The 27,947-nt window shown below is 40.0% G+C and overlaps 1 protein-coding gene across 1 annotated transcript in view; it reads right to left on the bottom strand.

The window, feature by feature from the left end:
- Positions 1-307: 307 nt before the first annotated feature.
- lig1 (ligase I, DNA, ATP-dependent) overlaps positions 308-27,947 on the bottom strand; it is a 63,361-nt gene continuing 35,721 nt past the window's right edge. Inside the window, exons 19-27 of the mRNA XM_026148925.1 lie at positions 27,295-27,405; positions 24,577-24,648; positions 21,150-21,294; positions 20,487-20,569; positions 18,521-18,673; positions 10,245-10,298; positions 4,475-4,618; positions 3,130-3,222; positions 308-505 (exon numbers count right to left, since the gene is read on the bottom strand). Of these exons, the coding sequence (XP_026004710.1) occupies positions 431-505; positions 3,130-3,222; positions 4,475-4,618; positions 10,245-10,298; positions 18,521-18,673; positions 20,487-20,569; positions 21,150-21,294; positions 24,577-24,648; positions 27,295-27,405 (930 nt within the window). The 3' untranslated portion in view covers positions 308-430. The remainder of the gene's footprint in view (positions 506-3,129; positions 3,223-4,474; positions 4,619-10,244; positions 10,299-18,520; positions 18,674-20,486; positions 20,570-21,149; positions 21,295-24,576; positions 24,649-27,294; positions 27,406-27,947) is intronic.

The raw sequence follows: 27,947 nt of genomic DNA, 5'->3' as shown, positions 1-27,947 counted from the left end.
AATCTCTTTGGCTCGTACTATTATTACCACACACTTTGCTGTTGCCTTTTTGAGGAGAAATAAGGACAGTCTAAAAAAATATTTGCATGCAAACCTTACTTTTCTGGGTTTACTTGGCAGCTGTGCAGAGTGAATTTCTGATAGGAATCTGATACCGGCAGGTATGCTGTAACTGCTGAATCGATGCAGGTTTTAGGAATTTATGTGCATCGCATGTGGCAAGATGTTAACGCAATTTTGACTCTCAAAAGGAAATCAAAGTAAGTAAAAAAGGAGCAGCCTCAACAAATCAATAACGTACACAGGACGCTTAAAACTGGCAAGTGCCTTTATTTTCATTCAACAGTACACAAAGAAAGAAAGAAGCTATTTACAATTACAAGACTTAAAATTCAATTATTTATTATTCCCTGCTGATGACTACAGACGATCAGTAGTAGTCCTCTGGGTCAGCTTTATCCCCCTGATTCTGAATCTGCTGCTGCTTCTTGTACAACTCGGCGATCTGCAGAGATCGAGAGGGAGAGAGATGTTTAGAGAGAACAAGGGAGATGAGACGATTTGCGAGAAAGAGGGGAAGCAGGGTGGAGGGAGGGAGTGAAGGAGAGACTATCATGAAGTGAGGTCAGAAACATGAAGAGGAGAAGCTAAAAATATCAGTTTGATTATTCATATGCTGGGCTTTGATGTTGGTGACTCCCAGCTGCTGAGTGCGAGACGGGGGCTGCGCTCACTTGGGCTCATCGGAGTTCGGGGGCGAGGGAGGAGGAAGGCGGGGCAATGAATAATGCGCGAACAGCAGGCCCACCCAGAATCAGCAGTATCAGTACCAGTACAGCAGGGTGGCACAGTGAGGATGGAAAACAATGAAACATCACATTATTTCTCCTCCGCAGGATCAAGGTAAAGCTTTGATTCTCAGCCCAAAAGTGGTTGCATCCAACATGTTCTGGCTGGTCTTCATGTTTTCTTAATTCCCTCCGACTCGAATGAGGTTAAGTTTTATTTAAACCGTGCGCTACGTCAGGCAACGTGAACCGATGTGCTGTGCTAATGAGCGTGTGTGCATCTTAACTGATGAAAACTGACAGAAGCATCATTTTAATGCGGCTGATGTTCTGACTTGACTCCCTGCCGTAAACGCCTATATCTACACTCTATAAGTAACAGATGGGCATTGATTCAACTCAGTGAATATTAACATTTTATTGTAGTTCAGTCTTTAGAAATGCTACACAAGTTTGGGCGCAGGTGGTGTTACACTACAATGAACCTGGCATGGATTTTCCCGGCGTTTCAGAGCTGGTGCATCTAAGGCGATGCATGATGCAAGAAATCATGTCGTAAAATGTTTAGCAGGGAATCAAACTTTAAAAATCTCGTTTCATTTTGTTGACTTGTTAGAGTCAAACGGTTTTGAACGTAGGGGATCTCTTTATATCATGCCGTGAATCAGAAAACACGGTCAACAGGAGGAGGACATAAAAAATATCAATGTTGTTTTCAGGTAAAAGATGCTCTATAAGTCAGGCTATGAATGATACATGAAAGCAACCTTCAGAAAACAAAACTTTGAGAATACAGAAAGAAATAAACATGGAGACTTCAGTACGAGTTTCAGACATCATAAAGACATTCTGGTGCATGTTAACACAGAAGTGGAGACTTCTGGTTTCAGACACATAGGCCCAACAGACAAGGTAGTAAATTAAACAAAAAACACCTTCATGTCTATTTTGATCTTTTCTACGTCGACATTGTAATTGAAGAACAGCTGAAAGTCTGAAAAGTGCATGAAATCACATCTTTGGTAAGTATCTTACCCTAATGTTTAGGTTAATTGACAAGAATTGGACACTTTATTTTATTTTGTGCATTTCACATTTTAAGGGTTCATTATTAAGCTCATTTCCACCTCCATATTTTTAATACTTTGACTCCATTAAGAGTAACTTTGTTTTATTCACATTCAAACCCATATTTGTATTACTGGAAAACAAACAGAAAACAAATGCAAGAGTAGAAAAAAAACTGTCTAAAACACAGTTTTTAGAAAAGCACTTTAGAGCTTTAAGCTGATTACTTGTATATACACTGGCACTATATAAGAGGGATTACTGGTGGTGGTCAGAGGGCCCGGTGGCGCCAGTGTCCGGCAGCCTCGCCTCTGTCAGTGCGCCCCAGGGCAGCTGTGGCTACAATGTAGCTTGCCGTCACCAGTGTGTGAATGTGTGTGTGAATGGGTGAATGACTGAATGTAGTGTAAAGCGCTTTGGGGTCCTTAGGGACTGAGTAAAGCGCTATACAAATGCAGGCCATTTACCATTTATTTACCATTACAGAAGAAATATTTGGCAGTTTTAGCCCCAAGACATAAAATAGTTAAGTACAAGTTGCAGTATTTTATGGTAATATTCCAATATATATCAATATTTACCATTATTTCACTAATAGTACAATCTAGGAGAAAAACCAAAACATAAAAATATTTGTATGTACATGACATTTACTGTATAAAGTATACAGTCCATATACAGTCCTGTAACTCAGGTCAGCATAGTGATAAGAATTTTATATGCTCATGGGTCAGCAGTCAGGTCATTCAGAGGCAGGCAGCAAACCGCTGAAAGTTGATTTGTGTTCTGGCAAAACTTTCTGCGAGTTATGTCAAACATAAATCCACCATTAGACTAAAACAACACAATTAATGGTTTGCGCTGGTGAGCTTGGTGTTGTCTACTTAAATTAGTTTTTCTGAACTGTCCTGTAGTTTGTACAGTACAAATCATGGTTGCTGCCTCACAATATATTTCTCCGAAACCAACACTGCTTTAACTGACTGTAATACAGCTCTGTTCGACATGCAGCAGGAGACCATTACATAAACCAATTCCTGTATATAAAAAAAAGACTGTCCTTGGAGTGCTATTCACCCATGACATTTTACAGGACAGCTCTTGTGAAGCGACCGTAGTGATGATGATGCTTTTCTATACAACACGGTCAAACAAGCGTATGACTGAATTTTACTAGGCCACGATCTTCCTTCTTTGACCTCATGATCCTTCATATTTTCTAGTCCTATAAGAGATCTGACATGGAGGGGGGACCAGTACTGATCTAATGTACCTGAGCTGCGGCCGTGGCGTCCTCGGGCTTCTTGTCGTCTCTAATCCTAAGGAAGCGAGGGAACCTCAGAGAAATGCCCTTCTCTGGATCCACCTGAAGAAAAGCAGATCACAAGAATTATAATTAAATCCAGCAAACGACCTGTGATACTGAGTTATCATTTGTTGCTACTTCTAACATACCCCACGTACTGGATATTTTGTTGACTAACATGCACTGAAAGATATTCAAGCCCTGCTAGCTCAAGGTTTGGAAACATCAACTCTTTTTACTCCGGTTCCAAAAACCTCTTTGAATTATTTGCCTTGTTTAGTATTTTACTGGCTTTAGAAATTGTACTGTACATTTTCAACCAAGGCTGCTTGACAATGCAGATATAGTGAATGTGAAGGGTGTGTTCAAAAATTTTCAGACCTGTACTTACAGTTTATCAAATGTGAAAGGGTTTTTATGTAAATTTGGGGGGTGAAATGGAACGAATAAGTATACAACATTGACAATAATCTGACCTATCAATTCAATCTTTAAAGCTTTTCGTACAATTTGCAGTAAGTACAGGCTATTTTTTTGCTGTGCCTTGAAACTTTGGCTTTTAAAAAGTTGGGAAACTGGCTTAGACCACCATAACAGCACATGAATTAGCGAGGGTCCCAGCAAAGCATGATGACCATTCTGTTCATAAGTACCTGAGCTGTTCACATGAGCTGCTTGAGCTTCACGTACACAGAGTGGATGAACATCATTAGCAAATCCACATAGCACTTTTAGTTACATCAAATTGCACTGCTCTAATATCTCAGAAAGTATACACTCTTTTTCAAGCTACTGACTATCGCAGAAAGTTGTAGCCACATTATGTGTGAAGCCTCAGGGTAATCTTACAAATTACCTGTCAAAACCATCCTGGGGATCACGGTATTAAAAGAACTGATACTGCTAATCCTCTTTTTGGTTACTCATCCAAACATCTGATATTCAACTGTTTAAAAAATACGATGTATAGAGAGAACGAACGCAACACCTGGCAAATTTCACACCAGATTTTTTTTAATTAATGGTAGCGTTTTATCCATCCCACTGTTGTTTTACTTTGCCTGCTGTTAAAACGGGAGCTATATTCTGGCAAACCTTTTTTATTTGCGCTGAGGGACTCTGCATCTAACATGCAGCCAAACCACGGGTAATAAACAAGTATCTGTTCTATTAAAACCGGACGCTTTTACAACATTTTTAATAACTCAATTAAGAGGCACTAATTATGACTTTTCACTGTAGGCAACAGAGCATAACAGGCAGAATTTATCAGTGGAAACACATGGAGGGCGGATTAAGACACTGAACTGACCATTCCCATTGCAGCTTTGTAGACCGGAGACAGTGAGAGGTCAGCGCACTTCACCTCCCAAACCTGCACAGCATCCAGCCACACGTCGGGCTCGGCTGATTGGTCAACGCGGTAGTAAGCACGGGGCTTGGGCAGGATGTGCTCCTAGAGAACATAAAATGAAAAATTAATGATTAAATCACTAAATTATCCAACTTAAGAATAAAACTTTAGATAAATGTTAGAAATATGTACCCAGAATTAATGGTGACTTCTTCAAAAGAACTCAAATTTGTTCTTCTTACAGTACAATTATATAAACGTTTCAAACTCAAAACTCTTCAGATATGGACAGCTTGTGCAGGGCACTCGGTCACACATAAAATGTCGTGATTGGAATCCAAGTTGGATGAAATAACATTTTTACTTTTAGCACAGCATAAACTGAATGCATGTAGTCACATAATCAGACAGGCACTACCAGATTACTTTTAGCATCTGACTTTTTAACGCCACTCAGTACCAAGCCAGTTTGCATAAGACAATTTATATGCCCTCAGTTTGTGCATATACACCGAGTTAACTGGATTAGAGGTCAGTTAGTTCAGGTTTATTACATCCCTGCAGCATCAGACGGCAACAAAATCCATCAATAGAGCAGCGTCCACACAGGAAGAGACTAGCAGCAATAAGGCAACCAGCAAAGGAATGTCAATGTACTTCAGCAACATTTTGCAACAACTGTTACCAACAGGTGCTCAGTTGACCTTAAATGACAATATGAGTCCAGCAGTTGCATGAACTTATGCACAGGGCTGTCTAGAAAGGGAGCATTGGGTGGCACTGGCTGTTGTTTAAAAACAGCATAGAGTTCAATACGAGGTATATTCAAAAAGTCCTGGCTTTACACATAAATGTTTGCTTAGAGTTTTAGGTGCATAGTGGGATTTAAGGAAGCATCTAAAATGGCCCAAATAGCTGACCTTAAAAAGGAGTTTGGGCAAATTCAAGTCTGGTAAGTTTCTATTCGTGCCAATATTCTCCTTTCCATGTTTAAATATAGTAAGCAGCAACTCTTCTTATTAAAGCAGCTGTTGAAATATAGCAGCCATGACAATAAAACTTTGACCTCATGCATTGTTTGTCAACTGATATACTGTTAAAATCTCCTTCAGAGTACTTTATCCCACGCATGCACCCAATGCCGTGGGTGTCTGAAGGAAAGCATGAAAAAAGTGACTCATGCCGAAATGAAAGACTGCCATCATTTGAACAGACTGATGAAGCCAGCAGTGTTATGTATCCCACATCTGAAAACAACTAGAGTGTACGTACAGTGTACATGCAAATATGCACAGTGTAAAAATAGGCAATGCATGTACAGAGAACCTGGTAAAAAAGACAGTGATGGAGCGCTTCTGGTTGCCCTGCTGAATTGTGCCATGTCTCAAAAACCACATCCCAAGAGGCAGACACAGTCTGAGCACTCCCATATTTCTTGGTGGGGGCAACATGATTTCAAAGACACATTATCACACACCTACACGACAGATTTCATTTAGAAGCAGCCTGATATACTGCACTTTTTTTCTCCTTATTTTAAACTCGATATTTACCTCGCAGGCTTCACCGCCAAACTGTTTCTGTTCCCGCGAGGCGACCGAGAAAAATAAAAAGAGCCAACTTCTGCAATATTTAATAGTACCATTTTAACTTTGACACGAGCAATCATTCTGTCAGCGTAGGTGTCAGTCTTTTACAAAATGATACCCATCTTGTTTTGGCGTGAAACAGCCATTTCAGCGAATGTGCCTCTGAAACGGTTTAATGTTAACGAGACTGCTGCAGTGTCCACAGAACTGGGTCATAGTTAAATAATTCTGGGGGAAAGAAAGCTCCAGCTGTAGCGGTGCTGTTTCCCCGCACACATTATTTATACTGTGGGCATTCAAGTGACACTCCAATACAGAGTGAATTACAATGCATGAGCTGGTAGGCGTGTAGAGTCTTATAAAATATTGAGTTCTGTCGGAGCTCAAACCTGTGGCCTTTCAGTTATACTTGGGGATACACAGATACAGCTATATAATAGATAGAGTTATTATTGTAATCATTAGATGGGTCAAGTATTAGGTGGAGTTAATAAAACTGTAATATTGCAATTTTACACGCCTTCCAGAGCATCATAATTACACATCACACAAGCCTAAAAAGGTGTGTGAGCTATTTCAGTTACATGCAATTATTCATGTTGATTTAAATGTATTTACACCACCGAGGACCAAGTGAAGAACTCATCTTCGGGGCATGTAAAGTGACTTATTTAAGGTGGAGTGGCAATTATATAATCAAGTACAGTTGTTACTGCTGGGAAAACTGTGCAGTTTGTGCCTGCTGTGGAACATTTTGGCTTATATGATGTGAAACGGTAAGTTGAAAAAAAATAAAAGAAGTTCTACTTAAAAACATTTTAAGCACATGATCAGCAATGACGAGCAGAAGCTGCATTTAGGTATCAACTCTGTTCCAGGCTTATAATGTGAAATGTGTGATCAGAATACTAATAATAACATTTTATCAGTTCACTGAATGAGAAACTGAAATTCAATTGATGATTTCCAACTTTTGAAATGCTATATTTTAGTTATATATTTTAAACCGTATTTGTCCCTTGGTTGTACCTGAATCTATAACACATTGCTTCCACCAGAAGGTGACAATAAGGCATCAAAAGTCATTTTCCAAGTATTATTAAACAAGAAAAACACAAAGAATGCGTGATATTAATAATGATAAAAAAAAAGAGTGCTACAGGAATGTTTTTTGCAGGCCATCCTGTGAGTTAGGACTCCACCCTATGCCAGAATCACACTATCCATGAATATACTTTTAACTTGTTAAAAAAACCTGTCACATCATGATAATGACATAAAATGATAAAGTGACGCAACACACAACGATGACAACAAAGTCCAGGCATGTCTGAGAGCGAGAGCAGTGTCATTTTAGTACTTAAAAAGGGAGTTTCTTCAATGACATCCAATATAACATGATAACGCAATATGCAAGAAAAATGTTGCTGCTAACAATGGGAACAGTGAACTTGTTTCACCACTTGAGGCAAAAACACCACCGACTACTACAAGGCTACGAAGGCAGGTAAAGCGAAATAAGAGCAGTGACACAAAAGTAAACATTCACTCACCTGAGCATCGCTTGAGCACTCACTCCTTGCACTCTATATGGCAAGAAGAGCCAATGGTGGATGGAAATTACTAATGCGGTTACACAGCGGTAACGCAGGACTTTAAGCAACTGGTTAAACAGCTCAAATAAACCCAAGTTAAAACACCCTGGGTAAAAATTATTTTTAGATTTATACTTTATTATGTGATCATATTGTGCAGGCTCCTGTGGAATTACAAGGTTAAGTTGCTTTTCCGGTTAAACTGTGTTAAGCAGTTGCATTGTTCTTTTTTTTTTTTTTTTTTTTACTTAAAACTTCTGGAGAAAACACTGTCGAGACTACAATTGTACTTACAGTTGACTTATGCCATGTCAGTGGATATAAGGCTGTCTCACTGCTACATTAATGCTGTGAACGCTACACTTCAAATTAGGTAGTCCGTCATCAATGACAGTAACTCAATGGAAAAGGAGGATGGAAAATGCCCTTCATTTTGTTTGCACATAAAAGCTGCTGCCTGCGAGCTAAGATCACCAAAGAAATGTTAAATTCTTTCCTCTCTATTGTCATAAATATGGTTTTTGCAAATTTTCAAAATCTCATGATATAATTGGGCTTTACTGCCCACTACCATTTTGGATTAATGTAGAAAATATGTAGAAAATAAAAGTTCATGGTACTTACGTAGTTTGTTCCTCACAAATTGACACCACTTCTATGATTTTTGAAGCCTAAATGTAATTTTCAGTTAATAATAAGCTACGAACAACTGAATGTGAGTGTCACCACTGCTTAGCTGCTTTGTTCAGATCAATGACACCAAAGTTCTGGAGTCTCATTTAGCCATTTGTTACAAAATGCATCTTTCCTTCAAAAGTGCCAACTCATTCCCAAATCATTTCTGGGAGAGTTTATTTGAATGTCAAATTGTACTTTTGCTTAAAATCTATAACGAACGTGATTCTGCATCAGGCCCCCAAAACTCCACTATCAGTCAGCCTCTAACGTCTACTAACCTTAATCATTTTCAAGCATCAGAATAAAGATTAGACTGAAAAATGGGGGGAGCAGCTCCCGGTGTTACAGCACAGCAACTCGCCACCCAGGGGATTGTGAACCGAGCCAATCGTCTCCCCGTCTCGAGTCCCTTCGGCTTGCAGCACTGCTGCAACTAAAGCAACACGGCCACACCACTGGCCTTCCTTAATTCACCATCCATCACTTTCATTACAAAGCAGCACAGTGCAGGCTCTATTGGTCTCACAAAGAAAAAAAAGAAAAGAAAAAAGGTTACACCACCTTCTAAATCACTGCTTCACTGTAGTGATTCTACACTGTGCAGCAGTTTGTTACACCAAATTCAACCCCTTAATCTCTAAAAGAGATGTTTTAAAAAACCCCACGGTGTTCACCAGGTTTGCTCAGTCTGTATTAAATAACGATTACGTTGTTTTATAAATAGATGACTGTATTTTAAAAACCCCGTCTCTTTTATTCCTGTAAAAGAAGTAATAAATTTAGCTGATAAAGCCAGCAGAATACAAAAATGAATTCACACTCTCGTAACGGCTATCATTTTCAGAGAGCAGTTGTCAAGTTTCTTCAAATGCTTCTGCTGCTCTGCTGCTCTGGAGCAAACCTCTTCAAATATAAATTGAAAAAGAAATTCATTAACCAGCTTCAGAGCACGCCAACACAGTTTCACTAAACACATTTTATTTCATTGGTAAAACAGAAGTGATTCCTGGTGCCAGCCCAGCATTTCCTAAACACACCAAATGAACACCTCTGAAAGGCATGTGCAACTTATTTTAGGTAAGATGTAACACGTGTATAAGCCTAGAGGGTAGAAAACATCTGTAATCCCTGAGCTTATTCCTGTTACTTTTCTCCTTTTGGATAATTAAAGGTATCCTCGAGGTGCTGTTTACAAAATGAAGTTGTAACTTAGGAGTTTATCTGCACACTGGTCCTATTATTTTGATACTAAAATCTTGGTTCATATCTGAAGAGACTGAATGAACAGAGAATATAATCTATGAATGTATAGTTGTGGAATTTCACGGCTTCAACCCCCCAAATACCTCATTGTGGTTTTGATCTAAAATTCACTGCGTCTGTGTTTATGTTACCATCAAGTAAGTACTTATCAAACAATGAATTCAAGTAATCCTAAAGCTGAAGCTTCAGATGTCTTTACACAGTACTGTCATCTGTTATCTCTGAATGAAGTCTGTTAGATGGGATATATATATATACTTCGTATGGTCTCCTCAGGCACACAGCTCTGGCTTTGAGTGGAGAAGCCGGCCATTCAAACCTTATGTTTGCGAGGGACAGTCTATCAGAGCAAAGCTAGCTTCAAGGAAGCACTAAAAAAGCCAATTTGAAAAGACTGTACCAAGGCCCAGTATAAGACAAATAAAGATTGTTTTGAAATCACACAAAGCTAATCTTGTTGAGTCTACAGTTAAATATTTGGCTCCTGTACATTTGCGATTTAAAAAAGAGGAAGAAAGAAAAAAAAATCAAGACATCAATGTAAGGAAACAACAGTGTGGCTGTTTAAAGAGTAAGTGCAACAGCCTTGCTGTGACACTTTACCTTTAAGAACTTGTAATGCTGCTCCAGATCTTCATCCTTGAAGCCTGTCCCGATCTGGAAGAGACGAAAGGAGATAAGAGGCACGCACACATCTATATACACACACACACACACACACACACACACACACACACACACACACACACACACACACACACTCCGTCTTAGATGTGTGTGAGGCAGCAGACATTTGGCAGCACGCTGCAAAACAGAGAACAGCAAGAAAATCCCTCCCTACACCACGAGCATCTTGTCTGCCTACTTCACATTAAGCAACATGTCACCTCTCAAAAGACCTGAGCCTGCTGAGGCACAAGAATCACCCAATGAATAAGGGGGGAGGAAAACAGGCTGGTGTGTCATGCAAATATAGGATTTCCCAGCTTACAGATCTGCATGTATTCTGCAGATCTCCATGATAGGCTTCACTGTGTGTTTTATAGCATTCAAGAAGATTTGGAGGTTAATCCAAGCATGTGTTCATGCATTTGTTATCTGTGCTGGCCAAGTCTTCTACCAAGCCGACTGCAATGTATTTTTAAGAGCACCTGTTCCACATGAAGTAGAGGTAAGCTAATTACTGTACAACTAGTCTGTTTTGTGGATAATCAGAGTCTCCCAGCAGCTTAATCCAATCAATACAAGGGTTTGTGCGCAAGTTAACAAAAGCAAACAGCAATGCTCACAAACATTCACATTTTTTAACACAACAACAACAACGAAGCAAAATTAATTATTATATTTTGGTAGTTCTGGGCTGAGCTTCCTTTTCTTGATGACCACAGCCAGGTCCACATGTTTGATTTGCCCGATTGTTATGCTGGATGCCCTTCCTGTCACAGCCACAGAGGGATTTGTTTGTTAGATAAATATTTAAACCACTACATTATGCAAACACTCTTAATTTGATGATTTAATTCTTGGTTTTATAACTCAAAACACAGGGAGATCACTGTGAGCTTCATTGCAAGCCCACTGACTCACTATGTTGCAAATTTAAAAAATATATTTAATTAAAACATGACAAAAACCAAAGAAGATTAAAAAAATATCTTGACTTAGGTGGAAATGAAGTACATGAGCAGCAACATGGACAAGCACTTAGCACGGTCACAGCAAGAAAATTCCTGATTCAAACGACTGCTTGGGAATGCCCCATCCAATTGAGGGGAGTATGGAGCGCTCACTGTGGCTGAATGGGTTCCCTGTGGTTTCCTCCCACAAAGCCATGCTTGGAAAGTTAATATATCTTATGTGACCATCTGTGAGAATGTGGGTACATGTGGTTGTATCCACATTTGCCCTGTGATGGACTGAATAGCTCAGAGTTAATAGATGGAAATCTATGGGTTTTATTTAGTTTTCGCCTTGCCAAACATGCCCGAGGAGGCATCGGTTCATTGAGACCGACTGTATGTCAAATGCTTTTACAAAATGTTTGTATTTTTAATACATGGTCTAAATCCTGCCCCTGACAACTAGCCCTAATATTACTTTTAGTAACAAACAAACACTGAAACTAATAAAAATGGATCCAAAACTAAACATTGACAGCTGTGCGTCAATGTCCTCGTCTCTTGCACGCTCTGAATTCCTATTTTCTTTCTCCCGTATGTGGGAATTTTGCGTTTGTGAGGTGTGTGTTTTCAATTTCTTCATGGTGGAGAAAAGGTTGTGTGGCTCAGGTCCTATTTGTTTGGCAGCACTTTTCTTTTCCAATACGCTTTCTTATTTTTCTATTTTGACGAAAACCTCTCAGCTTGCTGCTCTGAGTCATTCCTGCCTGCCTAATATCAAGCTCCTGCCAAAGACTGCAAACTGTAAATACACTTCTAAGGTATTTTAATGGGCTCACAGAGACAGACTCAACAAACAATCATTTAATGAGATGCGTGTTGACATAACTACCAGTATTTGTTAGAAAAACCTAGCAGATTAAAGGCTACATTAATAAACTGTCGACATAAAGTGGAGAAGACTGATATTTAGATCTTGTTTTCCTCAATACTACAGTATTTCAGTACTGGTCATTAACAAATTACCACTGAGTCAGTCTTAACTGTGTATAAGTGCTGGTTTCTCATTGTGCACAATTTACTTTACAAGCACTTGTTTTAATCATTTAAATGACTGTAAATAGCTAAATGTATCTCTCAGCTGTCACCTTCCATTTCATTAGTGTCCCTTTTCTTCTCTGTGACAGCAGCCTGTGTGAACTGTGTGTCCACAGCAGCAGCACTGCTCCCAAATCTGCTGCTCACTCAAGGACACTTCACAGGACATACAGGTGAAATTACATTTGGGAGATGGAAATGTGGTTTAGATTCTGCTTTCGGCTACAGAGAGGGTTACTGAAGTGTACAATGTCAAAGACAAAACATTTATTCCTTTGTTGTTTAGCTGACACTGGAGAGCAAAAGGAAGATGAGTGCAGCACACAGGAGAAGTGGATGCTGCAGTCACATGGCACACACTGACAACTGCAGAAAAGATTAACGGCGTGTTTCCATGTGCTCACTCATCTCGTACACATGTGAAAAAGTATGTACACTCCAACTTTACTGAACATAGCTGTCCACGTGAGACGTTTAGACAGGAAACATGATCTGAAGTATTTTTTTTCTTTCATTGTACAAAAACAACTGCAGGAGTTGAGTGCTGCTCAAACTGAAATGCAAGTTCAACACGTTACATGACTTTCAGACCCATCTAATAATACGTTTCAATTAAGCCCAAACATTCAAAGCGAACTATCAGCTTAGCCTAGAGTTGGATGTCTCGAGACCGATGCCCTCTTGGTTTAGGCGGTCTTGACTACAAGTCTAGCTTAACCACAGTTAAAGTTGGTCATCTTAAACAACAAAAAGCCTTTGAAAGCTAAATGCCCTTTAAAGAAGTTGCAAATGAGTGGAAAAAGAAATCAGGAAAAATGTTAAGACTGTTTTACAGTTAGACACTTCGCTTAGAGCCGTGGGAAGGGCCTTGAAGGTGGGGGTGCTGTAGTGTGTTACAAAGGTTATCAGTCCTGCAAAACACCCAAAACTGAACTGAACCGCTCAGAACAGCCGAGAAAAAATACAGTGGCTTGCACACAACAGAACACTAAGTAAACTGCACACGACGGACACACACATCAGTCATACTATGAGGTTTGTTAAGACGAAGCAGTGAAGACATACAATAAAACTATTTGTGCACTGCTGACCAAAACCTATCAAAATATGGAGCCAAATTTATAAGTACCCTTTTGGTAACAAAGGCAGAACTGTGAAATTACTGCTTGATTACAATGTTAAACTGCACAGCGGCAGCTCATAAGCCAAAGTCTGACCTTCATCTGGGTGCAGGTTATAATACTCTAAATGTGACTTGGTGCTCAGAAGTTTAGGCAATAAATGTCGATGAGGACATTTAGCTAGTGAGAGGTACTGGCTGATAGCTAATTTTGAAAAATGCACCACTTCTAGGGATGTCCAGTAACGTCATTTAACCATGATGCTTTTATAAGGGGGAAACAAAAGGTACTTTTGTTTATTTTATTTTATTTATTTTACCCCCAGTTTTCCTTTTGCAATTGGAGGTGCTGCACCACTGGCAATACCCCCACTTCTCTTGGCGTTGGTTAGGCTGATATCAATGCATTTGTTCACCAAAGACAGTTAAATGAGTAATTTGATTGATTTGGTACTTTCCTTCTGAAGTGGAGCCTAAAAATAAGTCAACAATGCAGCTATATGTGATCTAATGTGTCCTTGAGGCAAGAATAGTGCCACTGAGTTGTGAAAATTCTCATGGTGACCTAAAAAATTTAAGACAGTTTAATAATCTTTAGGCCTTTTGATTACTTGTTAAAGTCATTTTAAGACTTTCTAAAGACCCTGTAAACACAGGTGACCTAAAGTAATGCCTGACTGCCTCAGTCAACTGAAGGGCCTCCTCTGTAAACATGGTTTAAATGACGCCCTTCGTCTTTGAGAACTTTTGCTGAAATTTACTGTTAATGAAAAAAAGGCATCTGTCCAGAAAACATTGGCTTTGTTAAGCCTTTACGTCTGTGAGAGTGTCAGCAACACTTACATCTTTCTTTCCCATGTTTTATGTGTCAACATGAATAAAAATGGAAAATGAATGACACTGCCTACAAAGTCCAAAATGTTTCCAAGCCTGATATATAACAAGTAGCCCAATAAGTGCCAAAACATCAGTCAGTCAGCTTGCAACTTAGTTATACAGTTTTTGGCTCTGGCTTTTGAAGACTGTCCCCGTGTATTTTTTAAAAATATTTTTAAAGTTACTGTGCATGGAGGAGGTGATGCTCCAACATGACTTTAGAAAAGCACAAAGTGTAACTGCCAAGTTGCATGTCAGAGAATTTAGTCAGTACAGCACATATTGTATGGGACATCACGCCCCGCCTACACATATACCCCATGTCATCACAGTCATCCCTCAGTTCTTATCCTCGTCATCTCGCTAAAAACATTTCTACTGAGTTGGGATAACTATCTACTCCTAGTTATCTCTGTTGTCTGACTGCTTTAAGTTAGTTTAACTAACCCTGTTGGTGTTAGCTTCCACCGCACAGTTGGTGTGTAGTTTGCCCGCAAGGCGCCAATTTAGAGTCTTCCTGTGCAGTGCTTTGCTTTGCGTTTTGGTATGGATGCTAAACAGAAGCAAGGAAAGCAGAAATCTACTGTTCGCTCCTGTCCTCTGAGACGCTGTTTCTCTATGCACAACAGTGATCATCACGGTCACTATGGACGATACATGGAGCCGTCCCTGGCTGCTTATCTGGCCCTGCCCCACGACCATGGTGCCGGTGGCCCTGCAACACTGCTGTCTAAGCACAACAGATTCTCCGCGTCACAGCTGGATTCATCGAGCTCATGCTTTGCGTATCTAGCCAGAGGTAGAGCTCTGTGTAAACAGAGGCTGTCCCACTGGATTACAGAAGCTCTCTCACCGGCATACAGCACCAAGGGTCTCGCTTCGCCCCAGGGTATAGGAGCTCATTCCACCAGGGCAAACTCCTAGGCTCTTTTTAAAGCTGTAACTGTAGGTGATATTTGTGCTGCAGCTAGTTGGGCATCACCGCACACTTTTGTTTGGTTTTATCGTTTGTACATTACAGCTCATGTTGTCCTTAAGATGCTGGTGCTCCAACTCCAGTTCAGTAGCTGCTCTGCAGGGCATGTATATATGTCCCATACTATATGTGTTGTACGGAGTGAATCAGCTGAAAGGGAACAGACAGTTACTTTTGTATCTTCTGTTCCCTGAAGGAGAGGAACGAGGTCCAACACAAGGTTCCTCCGCCCCGCAGCTTGGCTTGGTGAAGAGCAGCTATTGAACTGAGGGATGATTGACGAGAGGGGCTATACGAACGCATGTCATCACAGGTCAAAGGTGTGAATACAGGTTTCTTCAGCCAGGACACACAAGGGCATGATGTGTGTGTGTTGTACCTGTCCTTCTGAGAAGAGAAGCTATAGATGTAATTGTTTGTTCTTCACATAAATGAGCTCAAATAAAACGGGGGCAAGTGCAATACACAGTTGGAGATTTTATCTGATCTGAAATTAGCCAAACTCTGGACAAGTGAGAGTAAGAGTTGGGAGGATTAAAACATATGAGCAAGACTGGACGCTGCAGGCCAAGCTGACAGGATAGTTGTAAACCTGTCACCTCTGTGGCTCATTCAGCATTTTTGACATTTGGATCTTTGAACTGGAAAACTAAAACAAGGAATTACTGACAATGTACTGAAAAATTCTCCTAAAAATGAAGGATTTTCAAGCATCCATCCATCCATCCATCCATCCATCCATCCATCCATTCGCTTCCACTTATCCTTTTCAGGGTCGCGGGGGGCGCTGGAGCCTATCCCAGCTGTCATAGGGCGAAAGGCGGGGTACACCCTGGACAGGTCGCCAGTCTGTCGCAGGGCTAACACACAGGGACAGACAACCATTCACACTCACATTCACTCGCACATTCACACCTAGTGACAATTTGGATTAATCAATTAACCTATCCCCACAAGCTGCATGTCTTTGGACGGTGGGAGGAAGCCGGAGTACCCGGAGAGAACCCACGCAAACACGGGGAGAACATGAAAACATTTTCAAGCACTACAAATAAAATCAACACGAGCAAAAGAAAAGATAGAAAAATCAATGAAGAGCTAAAAACCAGACTTCTTCTACAATTTTCACTCCATCTTTTGTTATCCACAGCTTGGGAAATAATTATTTCACCCACTGCCGAATTTGGAACTGTTCAATTTACAAAGAAATGAATGGTCTTTAATTTTTATGGTAGTTTCATTTCAATAAATAGAGAGACCACCAACCAAAAATCTAGAAAATGAAACCCATTACATAAAAGTTATAAATTGATTTGCACATCACTGACTCAAATAAGCATTTGATTCCCAAACTAAACAGTACTTTTTGGAAAAAACCTTGTTGGAAAGCACAGCGAGGAAGCTGTTTCTTGCAGTTAGTCAGTGGGTTTACACACATCTGTGGAGGGATTTTGGCCCTTTCTTCTTTATAGAAAGTCTATAAATGTTTTAGGCTTCTTGGCTGTCGCTTGGCAAATAAAAGCCTCAGCTCTGTCCACAGATTCTCTATAGGATTGAGGTTTGCAGAGGTCACTCCATGACTTTAATGTGCTTCTTCTTCCTTTGCTGCCTTAGCAATATGTTAAGCGATATGCCGGTCATTGTTACACAACCCATTAAAGTGTTCTGGGTAAAGTAAAGATGTTCTCAGCCAAGATTTTCATGGCTCCGTCCAGTACCCTTATCAGAAAAACAGCCCCAAAGCATAACATTTCCACCTCCGTGCCTGTCTGTGAGGACAATCTTCATACTCAGGACCGTACTCACCATTTCTCTTCTTCCAAATACGGCAGAGTTTGATTTTGGTTTCATCTGACCACAGCACTTCCTCCCTCGCCTTCTCTGAATCAATTAGATTTTCACTGGCAAACACCAAGTACTAAATCATGTTTTGCTTGGGGACAAAATACCTATTTTACTCACTGACATGCAAATCAATTTATAACCTTTACGTGTTTTTTTTCTGGATTTTTGGTTGATGTTCTCGCCCCATTAAAATGAAACAACTACAAACATCACAAACTGTTCATTTCTTTTTAAGTGAGCAAACTTACAAATTTAGCAGTGGATCAAACAATTATTTCCCCCACTGTACATCTGCCTGGCTGTACTTACTCAGGATAGTGACCTCAAATATGAACTCCATTTACAGATGAAAAAGCTTGAAAAAGAGAAAACTACCAGCATTGCCCGAAAAGTTAACGTGGCTCTTTAACGGTCGCTTTAACCTCCATCGGCTCCACTGGAGCATCTCATGGGCCAAAAGCGTAAACGCTGCGGTTGTACCAATGAGCTCCCAGGTGTGAATGTGTGTAAGTAGATGTTGTAGAAAGAGTGTGTGTGTGTTCGCTGCTCTCTAAATCCCTTTTCTCCGGATAAAGACATAAAAGTTATAGAGACGAAAAAAAAAATGGAGATGAAAGGTTTTAGGAGGACAGAGGAGAGGCTGAATTTATGCTCTGTGCTGGAGTGATACTCTGACTTGTTCACACTGTCATTATCTCACACACGTACAAATACACACACTGAAGTGGTCACGCATGTTCCAATATATGCTTACACCTTATTCCAAGATGCATCCAGTCACACCTCCACACTTGTGGACACAACGATTTTCCTCTAACTCGGATTTGAGGGGAAGCACGACAGTTCAAAGCACGAAACAGACTCAAAAACACAGCTCCCACACACAAGAGGCAAAAGCAGCACACATACACACAGAAAAACCTTCGCACTTAATTAACACTCCACACTCTAGAGCACCTTAATACAAAGATGTGAAATATGCATTGCACAGAAGACAAACAATAAAATATGTCAAAATTAATTATCTTTAAGCAGAAAATTAGCTGCACTATTAAAGACCTTTTCTCACTATCCTCCCACACATCACACGTTTACATGCATCAAAAGCCACAGGTCAAAATTTAATTACACTGATTAACATTTTGAGTTGAAGGACTCAACAGCTGCCTGGAAATGTTGACACACTTGTTCTGGATGAAAATATTAAAATAGTGTCTCTGGAGACGTTTAATGTGGAACACCAGGAATGCAAGGCCATTCAAAGATGTTTATAGAGCGAAGATATTCCTTACAGGATGCCTATGTTTTTTTTTACATAGACATAAGACAAAAAACACACACACACCTTGCAGACGGACTGGAACTCTTCATTTTCTTCATCGTAACAAGCCAGCAGGAAGCCCCCATAGGTGCCTGTCCTTTTTCCTTTCCCCAGATAGGCCCCAATCACACACAGGTCCACTGTGTCTCCAACTCCCTCCAAGTAGTCCTTCTTCAACTGGGGGAGGATAACAGCAAGCGAGAAATACATTCATGTATAAATCACCCCAGGTTTTGGTCATTGTTCAACACAGGCAAATAAAATGTGCGACTTTAAATGTCTGCAATTTAAAAATATATATATTATAGTGTATGAACCGTCACAGTTTTTGAATGCTGCGTGAATTAGTTGAAAACCTGATAGTTTAAAAATGTCCTCCAGAAATTCAAACTCAGTTAGGATGAAACCGTTTTAAACAACAGTGTAATCAACTTTGGTGTGCAAAAAAAACCCCCCAAATTCAAAATCTGTTACACTTATCTGTGTTTATATTTCTGAGCAGAAACCTGAGAAAAAAAAATGTCTGTAATTAGAATACCAGGTACGGATAAAAAAAATCCTAGACTTTGATGCTGAAAATCGAAAACGTTATTTCGACTCGGCAGATATTCCCTTCAAGGCTGTCTCATCGTGCACCTCTGCACACCTTTGGTGTTAAAGGCATTTTGAGATCACCCTCTTTCAGTCCCGTTCCCTCCTCTTGTTCTTGCGCTTCTATGACGTATACTGGAACTTCTCCAGTGTGAAAAAATGGCGCTCGTTAAACTTGACCATCATTTTGGAGAAAAGGAAGTCTCAAATAGGTCTCAAGAAGGCAAATCTGGTGAGCGAAGGCTGTCTAGGTATGCTGAGTGCTTACAGATGCTGCTGCAAAGTTCATGTTTCTGATTAATCTTTTCACTTGAACAGAGCTAGGCATTGAAAATCTCACCATTAGAGATGAAGTCACAGTCCACATCCATGTGAATATCAAACTTATAAATCAGTGACATAGTAATTCATTTTCCTCATTAGCACCTCATGGAATTGGTCATTATTGGTATTAGTATAATAGTAAAAGTATAATTAGTAATATTAAGGTCTCAACCAACATGATCACCTCATCTATGATCATGCTCATCTCCATCTGTATGCAACATGTGCTAATAAATAATTTGGCATTTCTGTAAGTTTGTTGAATATGAAAAATCCAACAGAATCAAGCTATGTTAGCTTTATTAAATATTGTTAAAAAGATCAGGAGTAAGAATTTGGTAAAAGTGTAAATCGTGTGCATGAAGGTTATGTGAGGAAAGTGCCTGTAAAATGGCAAAAGTGATCTTGAGCACAGCTTGGACTCATTAGAAGATAATTGTTTTTGGATGAAGACCAATTAGGTGATCATTGTGTTTCCAGTTTAAGCAGCGATTCTTTTGAATTATAGAAAGACAGATGATGGCTGCTTCACGATGGCATAAGCAAATAAACAAAACAAAAATAAACAGCAAATATCAAATCAGCAAGCTTCTGATTGTACTCTACATCTGACATATTACCTGTGGGCTTGAAAAACTGCAGATTCCTCAAGTGGAAACCTTTAAAAATTGCTTGGGTTGTAGCCAGAGTCTTAGCTCTCATCGCCATTACTGATCCAACGACTGAAAGTCATGTCAGTTTGACAAAGAAGTTGTGAAAGTTGTTTGTTTTGGGCTTGTCTGCGGTTCAGGGTAAGAACGGGACTTCCGGGGAGTGCAAGATAAGATGACCTTGAAGGCTTTACCTTTAAATCAAGTACGATTTGGCATTTTACTTGGCAAATGTTGGGGCTTTCCAAGCATACCATGAAGCAAATAATGGTCTTTCTATAGTCACTCTATATATGTGTGTTTGTGTCATAACTTTATGATAGGGTAAGTGCACATCCACGTTGTTAGGCAGTGTGTGTGTAACGTGAATGTAAATGATTAATGGGTAACAAAACTGAAGCGCATGACCACACATAAACACACACCTTGAGCCAATTATGAGAGCGCTTGGCAATTTCATAGGTGGCATCCTTCTCTAGAGTCTTCACCATGAGGCCCTCGCAGGAGTCTAAACACACAAACAGATTAATACTCCAACTCACGAGTCCTGCTACGCAGAAAGGAAATTAAGAGATTATCTTTCAGATACATAAAAGGTCTTTGTTTTCTTTTGAAATACACAAAACAAAAGCAGGTTGAGGACACAAAGACAGCCAGTGGACAAGGACACTGGCGTATAACTCAAAGAGACGCACGGGAAACACAGCTCTATGTGCTTCCTCATAAACAGAGCCAGACAGACACAACGCAAGAAAATTCAATTACACAACTAACAAGTCCTGTCTCTCTTATGCAAACACACAACACAACAAACACACACGGCAAACAAAGGGACGGCATGCAGGGAAAGGACGACTACTACACACAAAGCCCTCGCACAAAATCACAAATGAAATGAATCTCTCGCACAGCACACCCACACACACACAAAAAGGTTCAAGATGCACAGGGACAGCAGGCGAGGAAAAAAAGTACACAGTCGGTGCACACACAAAAAAGTTATGAGACACAAAGAGACAGCAGGAAGGAAAACAAGTAAGAAAGCCTGTCTCCATCTAACCGGCACGCATACGCACACACACACACACCTCGGACAGATTGCTCCAGGAACTCGGCGATGGTGTCGGTGTTGTCGGAGTCGATGGATCGGGCAAACACAAACTCTCCCTCCACCTCTGAGAAGCTTTCTCTCAGTAGAGCCCGACGCCGACACAATGGCTGTCGCACCAGGGACTAAACACAACACACACAGAAACACATACACAATTACAAATGGCAAAACTGTATCATTACAACCATTTTCTCTCTATAGCTCGGAGCCTTGCGATGACAAGGATGAAATGCCATCTCAACCATCTACCCACTCATACACAAACACACAGTCTCAGAGTATACTCACAGACACACAGCCACGGCAGCTTTGGGCACACATACAAACACCCACACGTATACATGTGCACGCACAGCCACACACACGAGCAGCTTTAAATCTGCAGAACATGCAGTCATATGCACGATTTATACCCTTACTCGAAATGTATGCAGATAATGAGGCCGAAGCAGCCTGCAACGTTCTGCAATTACACCTTTGGTGATTGTTCTATGCTACAGTATTGACTTTCTTTTGCACTTACATATATATACTTTTCCACAATCAATGGCGATTGAAGCTTGTACGAGATAAACAGAGGCTTACTGCAATTTTTCCTCAACCTGTAAGGGAACTGGAGGGCCGCTGCCAGCGGGCTGCGGGAGGGGAAAATGTGGAGTGAAGTTGAACAACTATATTTTGTCGGGGGGAATTTCACTGATACTGAACTTTTATTTTAATTCATTTGACTGACAAAAAAACCCAAAAAACTGTGAGGTGACAGGTGTGAGCTTTATTTGAAAATCACTGCTTTTACTGAAATTACTGCAACTCGGAAAACAGAACCGTCTACGCACAGATTGGTGGAGCGCTGAAAACAAGGAAATGTCATACTGGCAGACCAAAAGGCTGCTGCTTTTGCATTAACAAAATAATTACAGCCTATTACATTTTACATTTTGTTTTACAAAAGTTGGTTCACAACATTTCTAGGTAGAGACACGTAACGAGTTTGGTGCAAGCTACGCTACGGCACAGCCAACCTTTCGTTCCACACGTTCTTTGTGAGGATGATTCTAACCATCTACTAGAGTTTAATTTATCCGTTAAAAATAACTGAAAAGGCCACATATTCTCCTAAATATCACAAGTCAGCCAACACTTGGCTAAAGCAGCAAAGCACCCACATACAGCATTGACAAGAGGACAATACATTAAAGGTCAACAGATGCAGGTTTCATCAATTAATGATGACACTGCAAGGTTTTTTTTTTTATGCTTCATTTTATTCAGCTTAGTCGCAGCACTGAAATGCTGCTGCAATTTCTGTCTGACCAGAAACCCCAAAAGCTTGTGGGAAGCTAATACCCTTAGGAGTTCAGATTTTGACTGGAATTACATTTTTTTAAACATCTTCACATTATGTCTACTTTTGACTTTTTGATTATAATTGAGGTAAATTTTACATCTATATTGTCATTTGACATGTGTCAATTGCCTGTAGTTGGCAGCACATGGATTTATACACTCTGACAGTAGCTTGGCACAACAGCTAGGCAATGCCAATCCTTAATGATGCTCTTGTCTTTATACATGTCATTGCTCTGAAATAGGACTTTGGCATATTGTCACATGGTGACATGCATTAATACAAAGCTGAAGTGTGCTATGGCATAGAGGTTGTTGGACATGCACCTGGTATTTTGCAAGAATATATAGCAGTATATAGCAGCGAGCACGAGGGGGGAGAAGACTTTAAAGGGCCAAGTTTGGTGCTACATTCACTATCATTTCATCATGTACACCAGGGGTTCTCAAACTTTTTCTAGCATGCCCAATTTCAGAAGGTGAAAGAAGTTCTAGCCCTCCAACATTCTTGAATTTTACTTAAATGCAAGTCAACACAATTCATCAGCAAATCGTAGATTATTACAGTTATTTTTTTTTTTACTTTTCAAATTTTAAGTGCCATGCCTGCAGTGCCCCACAGGGTTGTAAATGTTTTAATGTTTTACAGTAAGAGTGAACATACCCATCTGTAAATAAACAACATATTAATTCATATCCATTATTGCGAGAAGTTCTAGCCTAGTTGTCAACAGCTCCTTGACCTCTGCCAATCTGCCATATCTACAAAATTATCTACATTTATCTAAAGAGAGAATTTCTGTGACTCTTTACAAAGTTTATTTTTTTCCCCCCATTCTCTGTGCCGTTCTTCTGTCTCCTTTCTGCACAAGAGTTATGGAGGCTGTGTTGCCAGTGATAAATTGAAGTTTGGGAAGTATTTTGTGTTCAAACTCAGGAGGACTTGTGTCACTACATGGAATCAAGACCTATTTATAAAAAGAGCAAGTTCAAATCCACCAAAGGAGAGAAATCTCAAAGGATAATGAGACAGATGAAGCTGGACTTGAACTAGTAGTTTGCTGTACAGCTGCCAGCCAGTGCTCATAGAAAGCTTTGTATGAGTCATACAAATCCGTTTACCCCAGTGCGTTAAAACCACAAATTTATTTATTTTCCCTCCTTTTATATTCTTGCCTTAAAAATATGAACCCAACAAAATGAGCATATGCAGTGTATGTGTAATATTAGGTCCCTAAAGTAGATAAATAATTTAAAAAATAGCACCAAGGACATGACCTTGGTGTCCTGTGTGGTGGCGACTGCTGACTAATAGCTCTTGCTGGTTGGTCAGGCCTTAGCAGGGGAGGTAGCTGGTGTGAATAGCATTAAAAAACCCTCCCAGGACAACAACAGTGTTAGCAATGACAAGGACTATAGGGCAAAGGCAATTGGATGTTTCCAATTAATCGAGGAGAGAGATAAAGAAAAAAGAAATTAATAAATAAAGGGCAACAGCCATAAAGAAGACAAAGTATGCATATACAGAGAAAAAAATAATTCATCACATTTGCATAAATGCCATATTAGGAGGAAGTAGCAATGAAATGGCACAACTTAAGAAGACAGTATTGGTCTTTTAATTACATAATTTTGTTTCTGTCCACTTGGGAAAACTCACATGGCACCGGAAGATGGAAACAGTAATTAGGATTTTCTTTAGCAGTCTTAAGAAATGTGCTTAAAAACTAAGCTTTATTTGGATAGAAACATATACTCTATCCCACACTCAGTCACAGTTACCACCCACAACACATACACTCTCAGACAGACAGACACACACCTACCCACACACACGCACACACACCCCGTCGGAATTACAATGAGCATTACAATCATTATGTAGTTACGGCCTCCAGAAGCAGCATCATTGGCATTCAGGGACGACGCTGGCAACTTGGCGGGCGACGAGCACGCGGGTACTCACAAACAATAAACACGCGCAGCGGTTTAAAGAAAGAAAACAGGAGTGTTTTAAGAGATCTCTGGGAAACATTTTCATCATCACTAGGCCTTACCTCGCCATTGAGGTAGAGGAGGTCAAAGGCGTACACACACACTTGGACTTTGATCTCTGATGCATCCACATCCTGCAGGGAGACATCAACACACATGGATACATTTTAATATTTTTCCCTTTGACAAAAATATGCAAATAGACGCATCTTATTCACAAATCGCTACAACCAACCTTGGGACTTGTTACAAAGAGCTCTTTGATTTCTCTCCCCGTTCGTGTTGAAAGTTAACCACCCAGCCTTCCCGTCTTCCTCTTAACAGCGTCACACCTCCCTGTTGTGTTCGCCCTCTCTCAGCTTATTACTTCCTGCTCCTCTGCTCACTTCACTCACCTCTTCTGCTTCTCCTTCTCCCACTCTCACCTTTCTAGAACCTCATCCTGTTTATTCCACTCCTTCTTTACCCCTGCTGGTTTCTACTTTCCCAACTCGACCTTATTACTGGGTTTCCAGCACACCCCTGATGGAACCCAAGGAATGTTGAATTCCGGGGATAAGGCTCCACAAGCGATTTACAAATCCATTACTCTGTCTGTGAACCCATTCTTTATTAGATACTAGCTTGTTTCAAACTAGTGATGTATGAAATCAGGTTGCATCATTAAAATTTAAAAGGGTACTCCTGTGCAGTTTTTGACCACTAGTAGCACAATAAAGCAACTTTCCAGAGGAGATTTCAGGAGCATTTGTTTGCATGCAATCACAGCAATACACATTCTTAACTCCTGATTTCAAACAATCCCAGTTTTCTGCGATGGCAGTGACATGACAAGAAGTGCAATGTGGCACAGACTGACTCAGATGGCTACCATTAATGAATCTGCCAGTTGTGGACCTGTGAGGTGTCGGCTTCTGAGACTACAGACTCTTCCTCAGTTGTGCATTATGGTCTCCCAGTTCTCCTTCTATTCTGGTTAGACTGTGCGAATTTGAGAAGGGAGCAGTACCCATGGCAGCATGAAATCTTCAGGTTTTTGGCAGGCTTAAAACAAAATCACTGACCACTTTTATAAAAATATTCTTTTTTTGGACTGTAATTGAACCCACAGAGGCTGATGCACAACAGAAACGGTTTCAGCTGTGCTACCATACTTAGAAAAGGCTGATCAGTCAGCGTTGATAAAGATAATAAACTTCGCTTAACTAACAACTGGAACTCCACTGGGACTCAACTGATGGCTTCTGATAACAAGCCACAGTTTGCCTATTTGGGATACTTCATTAATAGTCATTATGTATTTCAGATGAATATAACCTTTCCAAGTAAATATTCTTAAGTCATCTCAAAATAAGGTTAAAAAGTTTAAAAACCACTGTTCAAATGTGTTTATATACGTGAAAAGAAAACATCAATACCACAGCTGATCATAAAGGCATCTGATTATTTTAAGTATGAAACACTCTTCAAACAAACTTTGCCTCCTAAGTTTATTCTCAAGCCAACTACTGTTGTTTTAAACAGATCATCATGATCATTAACATCAGTGTACTGAAAGCCTACTTGCCCACGTGGCCTAAATTACCCCCTCCAAGCCTAAGCATGGTGATTTTAAAGATTTATGGGGTTTTTTAAGGCATAGACTACAACAACTAACTATGTAACCCATCAACCTACCAATTTATGTCAGTACTAAAGTACAAACTGACACTAAATTAAATCTGTGCCAAATTCCAACTGCAACTAACTTTCATCCATCTGTCACCAACATACAAGAAGCTCATGATGAAATACATACTCAGCTTCATCAACATTTCCTTCAGGTAATTATTAGTTAGATAGATAAAATAGTCAGATTAGATAATTTTGTAAAGTGTGACTTGCAGGTTCAGTTCTCCAAACTTCTGTGAGTGATCTGATAAGGACTGGATGGAAGAATTAAACAGCAACGACTAAAAAAATAAAAATAAAAAAATTACAAAAAAAAAACACCGCAATCTTTAAACCTGAAGGATTTTTCTCTCTTTAATTCTTCTTTTCACACCCTCATTACTTTCCTCTCTGCTCATTAATAATGTTTAATTAGTGCATATCTGGTTTCATCTCCTCAGCAGAAATATTTCATTCAGGAAGCGTGCTAGTGGTATTGAAGCAGTTGAGATGTTACAGAATGCCAGAAGGGCAAAACAATCAGTATGTGCATCAAACCGTCATTACAAATAATCATAGTTTCATGGTGGCAGTAACAGTATCAAAAAAAGAAAAGAAAAAGAAAAAGTCATCAAGATAATCATTTTCAGCAATTTCCATCACCATGTTCTCTGTATTTTCCTCCTCATTTCTCTTTTCCTAATTTACAAGGATGGCATCATGCATACAAAGAGAAAGTAAAGAGAGCAGTTTCACTCTAATGTGATTGGTGTAGTGGAAAGAGGCCGTTAGTCTGATCAAAACTGAATAAACACCTTGCTGACATTTGCAATCTCAGCCACCACCACCACCCTTCTCGATCCATTTGACTCTTCCTTCTCCTACTTATCAGTCTCCCCCTCGTTCTGTCTGCTTTTCCTCCGTCCATCACCCTCAGTCTGCCGGATCATTTCACACTATTATCTCGCTCTACTCTACCTTCAAGTCTTTATCTCTGTCTTGTTTTCTCTCTTCAACCTTTTCACTCCTCCTCCTTTCTCCTCTCATTATCTCCTACTCTCTGCCTTTATGACACCACAGCCATTTTATTTCCCTTTCTTCTTCCCTATTACATCCCGCTCTGTCCATACCTTTCTCTTACGGGTGGTGAGGACCTGGAAGGGCTGGATCTGTTTCTTCTCGTGATCCCAGGCCACCGCCTCAGAGTCCAGGACACAAGATACAACAGAGTCCTTCTTCACCTGCGTGAAAAACCATGACAGAGCAACAAAGAAAAATAGATAAACAAAAAGATAAAAGATTGCGCTCAAGAGTGAGATGAGAAAGATGAGAAAGATTTTTTATAGATGAAGGGGGGAAAAAAGCCAGACTGCATATAGGCAACATCTGCTGTAGCAAACAGAAGACTGCTGGATTTACTTCAATGAGACTTTCAATCTTCTGACAAACTCAGAGATTCAAACTCTGTTCATGTCTTTGAAAAGCGCCAAGTTGAGTCTCATACAGAGGCAATCATACCGAAGACATGTTCAGGTCGTTTCAGGACCCGCAGCTGCCCCCAATTTGTTGCCAAATGCTTTGGAAGACAGCACATTAGCATTTTTTATGCCCTACATGTATTGCTATCTTGAGCAGTCATGTCTTATAACTGAAGTCTCTTCTTTTCAGACAGTTTCCAAACTGTTAAGCACGTCCCCTCTTTTGGTGGGACGCCCACGTCTGGTCAAAAGTTTCACCAGAAACATTCTGCAGTTTGTTGTTTATCATTTATGCATTAACTAAA

This window comes from Astatotilapia calliptera, chromosome 18 (assembly GCF_900246225.1).
Source record: "Astatotilapia calliptera chromosome 18, fAstCal1.2, whole genome shotgun sequence".
Taxonomy (NCBI): Eukaryota; Metazoa; Chordata; class Actinopteri; order Cichliformes; family Cichlidae; genus Astatotilapia; species Astatotilapia calliptera.
Note: the sequence above shows the minus strand (reverse complement) of the source record. Positions and strands in the feature narration are given on the sequence as shown.